At 41.3% G+C, this 13,771-nt stretch overlaps 1 protein-coding gene across 2 annotated transcripts in view; it reads right to left on the bottom strand.

Moving 5' to 3' along the window:
• The window catches only part of ABCB10 (ATP binding cassette subfamily B member 10), a 332,203-nt gene that overhangs the window by 113,152 nt on the left and 205,280 nt on the right, over nucleotides 1–13,771 (bottom strand). For both annotated transcript variants that reach the window (XM_053711149.1, XM_053711150.1), the window contains exon 10: nucleotides 12,804–12,984. In XM_053711149.1, coding sequence (XP_053567124.1) covers nucleotides 12,804–12,984 — 181 coding nt within the window. The remainder of the gene's footprint in view (nucleotides 1–12,803; nucleotides 12,985–13,771) is intronic.

Genomic DNA, 13,771 nt, shown 5'->3' with positions numbered 1-13,771 from the left:
AAGAAAGGAACCCTTGTCTGTGGAACTAACGAACTCTTTTCCAGATTTACTTTCCACCCGTGAGTCCTCAGAAAGGACAGAAAAATGTCAGTATGAGACTTTGCCAGTTGATAAGACAACGCCTGGATCAAAATATCGTCCAGATAAGGCGCCACTGCAATGCCCCGCGGTCTTAGAACTGCCAGCAGAGACCCCAGAACCTTTGTGAAAATTCTGGGTGCCGTGGCCAGACCGAAATGAAGGGCCACGAACTGAAAATCTTTGTCCAGAAAGGGAAACCTCAGGAACTTGTGATGATCTCTGTGGATAGGAACATGAAGATATGCATCCTTTAGATCCACGGTAGTCATATATTGACCCTCCTGGATCCATGGAAGAATGGTCCGAACAGTTTACATCTTGAAGGATGGAACTCTGAGAAACTTGTTTAGACTTTTGAGGTCTAAAATGGGTCGGAAGGTTCCCTCCTTTTTGGGAACTACAAACAGATTGGAATAAAACCCCTGTCCCTGTTCCTGTATTGGAACGGGACATATTACTCCCATGGAAAAGAGGTCTCCTACACAACGTAAGAACGCCTCTCTTTTTATCTGATCGACAGATAATCGAGAAAGAAGGAACCTTCCTCTGGGGGAAGAATTTCTGAACTCCAACCGATACCCCTGAGAGACAATTTCTAGTGTCCAAGGATCCTGAACATCTCTTATCCAAGCCTGGAGAAAGTCTGCCCCCTACTAGATCCGGTACCGGATCGGGGGCCGACCCTTCATGCTGACTTGGTAGCAGCAGCTGGTTTCTTGGATTGTTTACCTTTGTTCCAAGACTGGTTGGGTCTCCAAGTGGACTTGGCTTGTGAATAATTCCCTTCCTGTTTAGCGGAAGAGGGAACTCCCTTGAAATTTCGAAAAAAATGAAAATTACTTTGTTGCCCTCTCTGTATGGACTTTTTATCCTGAGGGAGGAGGTGACCCTTACCTCCCGTGATGTCAGAAATAATCTCCTTCAAGTCAGGCCCGAACAGGGTCTTCCCCTTGTAAGGAATAGCCAAAAGCTTAGATTTAGATGACACATCCGCAGACCAAGATTTTAACCATAAGGCTCTGCGTGCTAAGATGGAAAATCCTGAACTCTTAGCTGCCAATTTGGTAATCTGAAAGGAAGCATCTGTAATAAAATAATTAGCTAACTTAAGAGCTTTAATTCTATCCTGTATTTCTTCCAAAGAAGTCTCAGTTTTAAGAGACTCTTCTAAGGCATCAAACCAAAAAGCAGCCGCAGTCGTGACTGTAACAATGCAGACCGCCGGTTGCAACAGCAACCCCTGATGAACATAGATCTTTTTGAGGAGACCCTCCAACTTCTTATCCATTGGGTCTTTGAAGGCACAACTATCCTCGATAGGAATAGTAGTTCGTTTAGCCAAGATGGATATAGCTCCCTCCACCTTAGGGATCGTCTGCCAAGAATCCCGAATGGCGTCCCCAGGAGAATGGAATGCCCGGTCTCTCCCATTCCTTAGCAATAATTTCCGAAGTTCTCTTAGGAACAGGGAAAACGTCAGAATAAGAAGGGACCTCTAAATATCTGTCCATCTTACTCAATTTCTCTGGAGGGACCACAATTGAATCACAGTCGTCCAGAGTCACCAAAACCTCCAGGAGTAACAGGCGGAGGTGTTCAAGCTTAAACCTGAAAGACATCACGTCCGAATCTGTCGGGGGCAATACACTTCCTGAGTCAGAAAGTTCCCCCTCGGAAAGAGCCTCCATACATCGGAAATCGCCATCAAAGCATCAGAAGTCGCATGGACCACATGGGCCTCTTTCCTACTGCGTTTGCCTTGCAGTACTGGCAAAGCAGATAACGCCTCTGAAAGTAGATGACATAACTGCAGCAATATCCTGCAGGGTGAATGCAGCCAATGCAGTTGAAGAACAAGGCGTCGCCTGAGCGGGCGTTAAAGGCTGTGACGCTTGGGGAGAAAGTTGCGGCATACTCTGAATCTCATCAGTCTGAGAAACATCCTTAGATATACTTTTATTAAAGAAAATCTGCTCTCTAAACTGTAATGCCCTCTCAGTGCATGAGGGACAAAAAGTAACAGGGGGTTCTAAATTGGCGTTTAAACACATAGAACATGTACTGTGTTGAATGTCATCCATGATAAAAATAAGCAAAAATTAGATTGGTCGTGGTACTGATAATTAGGTGAAAATGCACAACATATAATCAGCCTAATATAACTGATAATAAAAACGAGTGCACTGTGCCTTCAAAAAACAAACTTGTTCATGTTTTAAAGCCCAATACTCGATAAATGAAAAAAAAACAGAGAGGAACCTGTGATTTTACATATAAAACTCACACTCTCTGAAAGTGAACAATGTCTCAGTGAAAAATAAAACACTTGCACTCCGGATAAACAATCAGTCACCTCGCCACAGCTCCGCGGCGGCTCCTACCTGTCCCCACGTGACCAAGACTAACCCCTTGAGAGCAGCGTGCCTAAGACCGCTTGTAAGGTTATAGAAAACAAGCGGACTTAAGAGCCGTAAGGAACGCTGCTGATCGGATCACTGTCAGAGCAACAACTGCGCGGTTAAGCGCGCAAACACTAAACCCCGCCCTTCGTGGGCGGCAATCAAACACAGCCTGAAAGATCCCAGCAAAAAAGTTACACACCGCCATGCACCGGAGTCCATTAACCCGACTCCAACACCACTCCCAGCGTCAGCCCCATGCTCTATATGGAATCTGTTAACTTCCTAATAGAGAGTCGTCAGGCAAAAGTCCAGCTTAACTGAACACCTAAATAAAGATCCCAGCGTTTCTAGGCTTAGTTTTACAAATGCCAGAAGAGCCTGAGAAAAAAACAAATCAATGTGTCGGTTCTCATTCTCTTCCCATAATGAGAACCCACACACTGTCAAAGGGAAAGCCCTTACCAGAGCCCAGAGCCCCCAACAGAAAGACAGAGTACAGCCAATTCTGAGATATGCTGCAGAGTCCCAGAAATAATAGACTACACTTACTTCTATGCTGAGTAACAGCATGAAAGTCTCACAGTATCAAGAGGTCCTCTCTCCCTTCTGGGGTCCTGTGAAGACAGAAGGGCCTTAGTTAAAATGATCTAAGACCATCAACAGAAGGGCAGCACAAGTATGGGAGGCGCAGTGAGGCTAAAACCCCACCAATTCCCATTGCTTTAAATCCACCTGTAGCTCTACTCTAGAGGCTGACAAGGAATATGGCTAGACCCTATAGTAAAATAGCACACTTTGGCACCATTTTAAAAATAATAAACTCTTGATTGAAGAATCTAAACTAACACCTCACTTTACCTCTTCCTATCACTAACACAGGCAAAAGAATGAATGGGGTGGGAGGGAAGGGAGGAGCTATATATACAGCTCTGCTGTGGTGCTCTTTGCCTCCTCCTGCTGACCAGGAGGCGATATCCCACAAGGATGAAATCCGTGGACTCATCGTATCTTGTAAAAGAAACTCCTTTGACAAAAACAAAGTATGAGTCCTGAAACCCTCTTCTATTTTGCACAAAGTTAGTATTCTGACACCTTCAAATACGCATTTAAACGTGGATTTGCATAACCAGGTGTGCATATGGAGTATGTGTTGAATGCTCTATATAAAGGTAAGCATCTGGCAGACCACACTAAAAGTGACTTTACCACATGGAGTTTAGGATTGAGGTAATTAGATGCAACCTTAATAAGTAGTGTGCTGAATTGCCACTGTTCTAGGATTTCCAAATCCATTGTCAGTGGTGTCCTTCTTTGAGGGAAACCAGATTGTGCCCTTATTGCAAAGCCAAACTCTGGGAATGATTGTGCCAAACACAGCTTACTGCATAATATGAAATCAAACATCATCTGCCACAGACCTAGCTAGCGGCAATTTATTTATTAACTAACAATTAAGGGAAGCTTTCACCTGATGAGAAATAAGGATTTTCTTACATCATTTGATGGAATAATATTTCAGATGAGACAGGAAGCTCAACTGCAAAAACTCCAGTGAAACCATTCAAATGGAAATGCACCAAAGTGGTTGCCACCAAGTCCAGATCTACCTTGCTATCCCATGCATAAGGTAAATGTATGGCCTTGATATTATGACTATTTGCATAGTCTTAGGAACCTTTGGTTCTGTAAGTAATACTCTAAACAAACTTGTGTGAATGATTTCTTAAATTTGGTGGCACTACAACATTTTTGGAATAAATCATCTTCAATCTGAAAGTCTGATGCATCTGAATCACCTTGGGTATGTCACAACAAGGATAAGGGTTTATAGATATGCCATTTAGATAAAAAAAACAAAGAATAGTAAGAGTTACTTACAGTAATTGGCCAAAAGCTCATACGCCAAGGAACCACATCAAGGTCTCTTTTTACCTTAGTCCCTAATCTAGAGCCACACATGTTAACTCTCAGCCATACAAACTGAGGACCAAAAATGTTGCCACAGCTATTTGTAATTTCTCCTCACATACAACACATGGATGTGGACTGCATTCTGAAACTGGAAACAATGGCAAAACAAACCACCAGGTATTCACAGACATCAGTTTGCATTCGGTAACGGTATATAATAATAGGTGGCGCAAATAAATTGCTGTTCCTAAATTTATCTTTAATTTAAAAATATATATATGTAATCCAAGGCAGTATTTAGAATATAGTGTCTACTATCACTATAATTACCGTAGTATTTCTATGGGAGAAATACTATATGTGTGTAAATCACAAATACATAAAAACACAAGAAGAATGTTATATAACAAATATGTATTGCTACACAATTGGGTAAATACCCTAAAATAGAATTGAAAATAAATAAAACAGACTGAAATAAAACAGAATAAAAATGAAACAGACACAAGTGTCTACCTAAGCACATATTATGATCTATAATCTAAAATTCATTATACAAATATAAAATCAAAGGTATTGATGCTTAATCTAAACAATATCCCTACTGATATACAATGTTTCACTTCTAAACAATGACTCCACTGATAAATAATGTATCACTCTTTTGTTAAATATCAACAGTGGGTTATTTCTGATGTCCCAAACTTTGTATGTAAAGTAACTGCAAGATTATCTAATCATATGTTCTGATGGACGTAGCAAAAAAAAACATAATTTATGCTTACCTGATAAATTCCTTTCTTCTGTAGTGTGATCAGTCCACGGGTCATCATTACTTCTGGGATATTACTCCTCCCCAACAGGAAGTGCAAGAGGATTCACCCAGCAGAGCTGCATATAGCTCCTCCCCTCTACGTCACTCCCAGTCATTCGACCAAGGACCAACGAGAAAGGAAAAGCCAAGGGTGAAGTGGTGACTGGAGTATAAATTAAAAAATATTTACCTGCCTTAAAAACAGGGCGGGCCGTGGACTGATCACACTACAGAAGAAAGGAATTTATCAGGTAAGCATAAATTATGTTTTCTTCTGTTAAGTGTGATCAGTCCACGGGTCATCATTACTTCTGGGATACCAATACCAAAGCAAAAGTACACGGATGACGGGAGGGATAGGCAGGCTCTTTATACAGAAGGAACCACTGCCTGAAGAACCTTTCTCCCAAAAATAGCCTCCGATGAAGCAAAAGTGTCAAATTTGTAAAATTTGGAAAAAGTATGAAGCGAAGACCAAGTTGCAGCCTTGCAAATCTGCTCAACAGAGGCCTCATTCTTGAAGGCCCAAGTGGAAGCCACAGCTCTAGTAGAATGAGCTGTAATTCTTTCAGGAGGCTGCTGTCCAGCAGTCTCATAAGCTAAACGAATTATGCTACGAAGCCAAAAAGAAAGAGAAGTAGCAGAAGCTTTTTGACCTCTCCTCTGCCCAGAGTAAACGACAAACAGAGAAGACGTTTGTCGAAATTCCTTAGTTGCCTGTAAGTAAAATTTTAGAGCACGGACTACATCCAGGTTGTGCAGTAGACGTTCCTTCTTCGAAGAAGGATTTGGACACAAGGAAGGAACAACAATCTCTTGATTGATATTCCTGTTAGTAACTACCTTAGGTAAGAACCCAGGTTTAGTACGCAGAACTACCTTATCCGAATGAAAAATCAAATAAGGAGAATCACAATGTAAGGCTGATAATTCAGAGACTCTTCGAGCCGAGGAAATAGCCATTAAAAATAGAACTTTCCAAGATAACAACTTTATATCAATGGAATGAAGGGGTTCAAACGGAACGCCCTGTAAAACATTAAGAACAAGGTTTAAACTCCATGGTGGAGCAACAGTTTTAAACACAGGCTTAATCCTGGCCAAAGCCTGACAAAAAGCCTGGACGTCAGGAACTTCTGACAGACGTTTGTGTAACAGAATGGACAGAGCTGAGATCTGTCCCTTTAATGAACTAGCAGATAAACCCTTTTCTAAACCTTCTTGTAGAAAAGACAATATCCTAGGAATCCTAACCGTACTCCAAGAGTAACCTCTGGATTCACACCAATATAGGTATTTACGCCATATCTTATGGTAAATCTTTCTGGTAACAGGCTTCCTAGCCTGTATTAAGGTATCAATAACTGACTCGGAAAACCCACGTCTTGATAAAATCAAGCGTTCAATTTCCAAGCAGTCAGCTTCAGAGAAGTTAGATTTTGATGTTTGAAGGGACCCTGTATCAGAAGGTCCTGTTTCAGAGGTAGAGACCAAGGTGGACAGGATGACATGTCCACCAGGTCTGCATACCAAGTCCTGCGTGGCCACGCAGGAGCTATTAGAATCACTGATGCTCTCTCTTGTTTGATTCTGGCAATCAATCGAGGAAGCATCGGGAACGGTGGAAACACGTAAGCCATCCTGAAGTCCCAAGGTGCTGTCAGGGCATCTATCAGGACTGCTCCTGGATCCCTGGATCTGGACCCGTAACGAGGAAGCTTGGCGTTCTGTCGAGACGCCATGAGATCTTTCTCTGGTTTGCCCCAACGTCGAAGTATTTGGGCAAAGACCTCCGGATGGAGTTCCCACTCCCCCGGATGAAAAGTCTGACGACTTAAGAAATCCGCCTCCCAGTTCTCCACTCCCGGGATGTGGATTGCTGACAGGTGGCAAGAGTGAGACTCTGCCCAGCGAATTATCTTTGATACTTCCATCATAGCTAGGGAGCTTCTTGTCCCTCCCTGATGGTTGATGTAAGCTACAGTCGTAATGTTGTCCGACTGAAACCTGATGAACCCCCAAGTTGTCAACTGGGGCCAAGCCAGGAGGGCATTGAGAACTGCTCTCAATTCCAGAATGTTTATTGGCAGGAGACTCTCCTCCTGACTCCATTGTCCCTGAGCCTTCAGAGAGTTCCAGACGGCACCCCAACCTAGAAGGCTGGCGTCTGTTGTTACAATTGTCCAGTCTGGTCTGCTGAATGGCATCCCCCTGGACAGATGTGGCCGAGAAAGCCACCATAGAAGAGAATTTCTGGTCTCTTGATCCAGATTCAGAGAAGGGGATAAGTCTGAGTAATCCCCATTCCACTGACTTAGCATGCACAGTTGCAGTGGTCTGAGGTGTAAGCGTGCAAAGGGTACTATGTCCATTGCCGCTACCATTAAGCCGATTACCTCCATGCATTGAGCCACTGACGGGTGTTGAATGGAATGAAGGGTGCGGCAAGCACTTTGAAGTCTTGTTAGCCTGTCCTCTGTCAGGTAAATCTTCATTTCTACAGAATCTATAAGAGTCCCCAGGAAGGGAACTCTTGTGAGTGGAACGAGTGAACTTTTCTTTTCGTTCAGCTTCCATCCATGTGACCTTAGAAATGCCAGTACTAACTCTGTATGAGACTTGGCAGTTTGAAAGCTTGAAGCTTGAATCAGAATGTCGTCTAGGTATGGAGCTACCGAGATTCCCCGCGGTCTTAGTACCGCCAGAAGAGCACCCAGAACCTTTGTGAAGATTCTTGGAGCTGTAGCCAATCCGAATGGAAGAGCCACAAACTGGTAATGCCTGTCTAGGAAGGCAAACCTTAGGTACCGGTAATGATCTTTGTGAATCGGTATGTGAAGGTAGGCATCTTTTAAATCTACAGTGGTCATGTACTGACCCTCTTGGATCATAGGTAAAATTGTCCGAATAGTCTCCATCTTGAACGATGGAACTCTTAGGAATTTGTTTAGGATCTTTAAGTCCAGGATTGGTCTGAAAGTTCCCTCTTTTTTGGGAACCACAAACAGATTTGAGTAAAACCCCTGTCCCTGTTCCGATCGTGGAACAGGATGGATTACTCCCATTAACAAGAGCTCTTGTACGCAGCGTAGAAACGCCTCTTTCTTTGTCTGGATTGTTGACAACCTTGACAGATGAAATCTCTCTCTTGGAGGAGAGTATTTGAAGTCCAGAAGGTATCCCTGAGATATTATCTCTAGCGCCCAGGGATCCTGGACATCTCTTGCCCAAGCCTGGGCGAAGAGAGAAAGTCTGCCCCCCACTAGATCCGATCCCGGATCGGGGGCCCTCAATCCATGCTGTTTTAGGGGCAGCAGCAGGTTTCCTGGTCTGCTTGCCCTTGTTCCAGGACTGGTTAGGTTTCCAGCCTTGTCTGTAGCGAGCAACAGCTCCTTCCTGTCTTGGTGCAGAGGAAGTTGATGCTGCTCCAGCTTTGAAATTACGAAAGGAACGAAAATTAGACTGTCTAGCCTTAGCTTTGGCTTTGTCCTGAGGCAGGGCATGGCCTTTACCTCCTGTAATGTCAGCGATAATCTCTTTCAACCCGGGCCCGAATAAGGTCTGCCCTTTGAAAGGTATATTAAGCAATTTAGACTTAGAAGTAACATCAGCTGACCAGGATTTTAGCCACAGCGCCCTGCGTGCCTGAATGGCGAATCCTGAATTCTTCGCCGTAAGTTTAGTAAGATGTACTACGGCCTCCGAAATGAATGAATTAGCAAGTTTAAGGACTCTAAGCCTGTCCGTAATGTCGTCCAGAGTAGCTGAACTAATGTTCTCTTCCAGAGACTCAATCCAGAATGCCGCTGCAGCCGTGATCGGCGCAATGCATGCAAGGGGTTGCAATATAAAACCTTGTTGAACAAACATTTTCTTAAGGTAACCCTCTAATTTTTTATCCATTGGATCTGAAAAAGCACAGCTATCCTCCACCGGGATAGTGGTACGCTTAGCTAAAGTAGAAACTGCTCCCTCCACCTTAGGGACCGTTTGCCATAAGTCCCGTGTGGTGGCGTCTATTGGAAACATTTTTCTAAATATCGGAGGGGGTGAGAACGGCACACCGGGTCTATCCCACTCCTTAGTAACAATTTCAGTAAGTCTCTTAGGTATAGGAAAAACCTCAGTACTCGCCGGGTACCGCAAAATATTTATCCAACCTACACATTTTCTCTGGTATTGCAACTGTGTTACAATCATTCAGAGCCGCTAACACCTCCCCTAGTAATACACGGAGGTTTTCCAGTTTAAATTTAAAATTTGAAATATCTGAATCCAGTCTGTTTGGATCAGAACCGTCACCCACAGAATGAAGTTCTCCGTCCTCATGTTCTGCCACCTGTGACGCAGTGTCTGACATGGCCCTAATATTATCAGCGCACTCTGTTCTCACCCCAGAGTGATCACGCTTACCTCTTAGTTCTGGTAATTTAGCCAAAACTTCAGTCATAACAGTAGCCATATCCTGTAATGTGATTTGTAATGGCCGCCCAGATGTACTCGGCGCTACAATATCACGCACCTCCCGATCGGGAGATGCAGGTACTGACACGTGAGGCGAGTTAGTCGGCATAACTCTCCCCTCGTTGTTTGGTGAAATTTGTTCAATTTGTACAGATTGACTTTTATTTAAAGTAGCATCAATACAGTTAGTACATAAATTTCTACTGGGCTCCACTTTGGCATTGCAACAAATGACACAGGTATCATCCTCTGAATCAGACATGTTTAACACACTAGCAAATAAACTTGCAACTTGGAATACAATTCAATTAGAATATTAAAAACGTACTGTGCCTTTAAGAAGCACAGAAGATCTATGACAGTTGAAAATTAATAAATTGAAAACAGTTATAGTGTAAACAACACAACTTTAGCAAAGGTTTAATCCCATTAGCAAAGATAACAAATTCTGAAAGCAGGAAACAAATTACAGAATAAACGTTTTTTATCTCAGTCAACTATAATTCTCACAGCTCTGCTGAGAGAAATTACCTCCCTCAAAATAAGTTTTGAAGACCCCTGAGCTCTGTAGAGATGAACCGGATCATGCAGGAAATACAATGAGCTGCTGACTGAAATATTTGATGCGTAGCAAAAGCGCCAAAAAACGGCCCCTCCCCCTCACACACAGCAGTGAGAGAGAACAGAAACTGTCAGAAAAAAGATTAAGCAACTGCCAAGTGGAAAAATAGTGCCCAAACATTTATTCACTCAGTACCTCAGCAAATGAAAACGATTTTACATTCCAGCAAAAACGTTAAACATAATTTCTAGTTATTAAACAGCTTTATGTAATTCTTACAGTGTAATTCTAGTGAAGTACCATTCCCCAGAATACTGAAGTGTAAAGTATACATACATGACATTATATCGGTATGGCAGGATTTTCTCATCAATTCCATTGTCAGAAAATAAAAGCTGCTACATACCTCTATGCAGATTCATCTGCCCGCTGTCCCCTGATCTGAAGTTTACCTCTCCTCAGATGGCCGAGAAACAGCAATATGATCTTAACTACTCCGGCTAAAATCATAGCAAAAACTCTGGTAGATTCTTCTTCAAACTCTGCCAGAGAGGTAATAACACACTCCGGTGCTATTTTAAAATAACAAACTTTTGATTGAAGATATAAAACTAAGTATAATCACCATAGTCCTCTCACACATCCTATCTAGTCGTTGGGTGCAAGAGAATGACTGGGAGTGACGTAGAGGGGAGGAGCTATATGCAGCTCTGCTGGGTGAATCCTCTTGCACTTCCTGTTGGGGAGGAGTAATATCCCAGAAGTAATGATGACCCGTGGACTGATCACACTTAACAGAAGAAAACAGTCTTAATGTGATGATAACAAGTGGGCTTCAGGGTAACTGTGTACGGATGTAGATCACTATTTTAGCGTAAAAAACTTGTAACTTACTTGAATCTTCAGCCTTACGGCCTGTAAATACCTTTTGCGGATGGAAATGTATACCTGCACTCCTTGCTGGCAGTTCCTTGATCGTTCAACAGTAAGGCTGAAAATTCAAGTAAGTTACAAGTGTTTTACCACTTGGATATTTCTTGACTCTTTTCTTTTCCAAAAACTGACACGCTAAAATAGCGATCTACATCCGTACACAGTTACCCTAAAGCCCACTTGTTATCACATTAAAACTGTTTTTTTTTGCTACGTCCGTCAGAACATAGGATTAGATAATCTTGCGGTTACTTTACATACAAAGTTTGGGACATCCGAAATAACCCACTGTTGATATTCAACAAAAGAGTGATAGATTGTATATCAGTGGAGTCATTGTTAAGAAGTGAAACATTGTATATCAGTGGGGAAATTGTTTAGATTAAGCATCAATACCTTTGATTTTATATTTGTATAATGAATTTTAGATTATAGAGCATAATATGTGCTTAAGTAGACACCTGTGTCCGTTTCATTTTTAGTTTGTTCTATTTCAGTCTGTTTTATTTATTTTCAATTCTATTTTAGGGTATTTACCCAATTGTGTAGCAATACATATTTGTTATATAACGTTCTTCTTGTGTTTTTATGTATTTGTGATTAACACACAAATCTCCCATAGAAATACTACGAGAAATTTAAATTGCATAGACGTATTCTAAATACTGTCTTGGATTACAAATATATATTTTTAAATTAAAGATAAATTTAGGAACAGCAATTTATTTGCGCCACCTATTATTATAAACATTATTTCTAACTTTTTTGGGGGAAAAACGTTTTTAAGGTGTGCTAGATACCTATTCACTTTTTTTTATATCTTTTTTTATCTTTTTGCATTCAGTAACAGGCCTGGGTGCAAAGACCATTGGGAGGTATTTCTACCTACCCACCAGCACTGGTATGAAACTGTGAGCACTATGAGATATTTTTTTTTATTTTTTCCTGTGTTTTAAAAATAAAGACCATACTAATCCAAAAGTAAACACAGTTTAGTAAACCGGCCTCGTAGACTTGTTTGTAAACCACTTCCTACTTGAACAAGTGCAGATAGCACAAACCCTGATAGAGCATACCATTTTGATAAACTTTCTAATTTATTTATTGGCACATTTTCTATAGTCTGTTATCATTTGTTGAAAAGCATGGAAGTAAGCTCAGGAGCGTGCACATGTTTTGCAGCAGTTTTGCAAGAAAGTTATCCCCTTGCAAGAGCACTAGTTGCTAGCACTATTTCCTGCCATCTAGTGCTCCAGACACCTACCTAAATTTCTCTTCAACAAAGAATAACATGGGAACAAAGCACATTTATAATAGAAGTAAATTGGACATTTTAAAAATGAAATGCTCTGTCTGAAACACAAAAAAACATCTTTTGGTTTCATACCACTTTAACCATTTAATGTATTTATTTTATTCTTGCAATTTGTGTTCAATAAAGGAAGACATTTTTTCCTTACTGTATGGAGTTATTGGCGTTATAACTATTTTGTACTATGAAAAAAATGTAATGTGTGCCATTTTTTAGCCTAAAAACATAGTTTGAATTTGAATTCAGAATGAAAATTAACAATAAAGTAATGACTCAAATATTGTAATGACTCATTTCTCTAGTTTAATGGTAGCATGCTCTTACCTGAAAGCAGAACACCTTTTTCTCCTACCACAGTTTGGTATCCTTGTGGAAAGCTTTCAATGAAACCAGAAGCGTTAGCAATTTCAGCAACATGTCTGATCTCCTCTTCTGTGACAGATGAGGGATCTTCTGCCCCATAAGCAATGTTTTCAGATATTGAGCATGAAAACAACACTGGTTCCTGAATAAAAAAAATAAAATGGTCTTTTGAATACTAGCGCAGCATTTAATAATATTTAAAGGGTAATTTTAATGGGGGAAAAAATGACATGCATGTAATTTTAACACTAATGATGCTGCAAGCCTATGTGTTTAACCCCCGAGTAACAACTGCCCTGACCCTTTCAGCAGTGGCATTCACACAGCTGGTTCGTGCAACTAGAGCAGCTAATTTGGACAGCTTAATTTTCTGCTCAAGACCAGCTGTTTACTGCAGCTCCCAAGTGGTACTTTAACTATGTGTGTAGAGCATGTAATTTCTTTTCAATAGAATGGACTTTTAAAATAAGACCGATACTAATAAAATGATACAAAGTTGATTCAATTTGTGCTTTTCACTTTAATTGCTCAGTCACCCCCTATAAGGAAAAAAAACATTTTATGCTTACCAGATATATTCCTTTCCTTCCTGGCAGGGAGAGTCCACGACTTCATTCCTTACTGTTGGGAAATACAACACCTGGCCACCAGGAGGAGGCAAAGACACCCCAGCCAAAGGCTTAAATATCCCTCCCACTTCTCCCTATTCCCCAGTCATTCTGTTGAGGGAACAAGGAAAAGTATGAGAAACATCAGGGTATAAAAGGTGCCAGAACAAACAATATAAAAAGAGAGCCACCCATCAAAAAATAAATTACGGGCGGGATTGTGGACTCTCTCTGCCAGGAAGGAAAGGAATTTATCTGGTAAGCATAAATTATGTTTTCCTTCCATAAGGCAGGGAGAGTCCACAACTTCATTCCTTACTG

Source organism: Bombina bombina, chromosome 4 (genome assembly GCF_027579735.1).
Source record: "Bombina bombina isolate aBomBom1 chromosome 4, aBomBom1.pri, whole genome shotgun sequence".
NCBI classification, from domain to species: Eukaryota; Metazoa; Chordata; class Amphibia; order Anura; family Bombinatoridae; genus Bombina; species Bombina bombina.
Note: the sequence above shows the minus strand (reverse complement) of the source record. Positions and strands in the feature narration are given on the sequence as shown.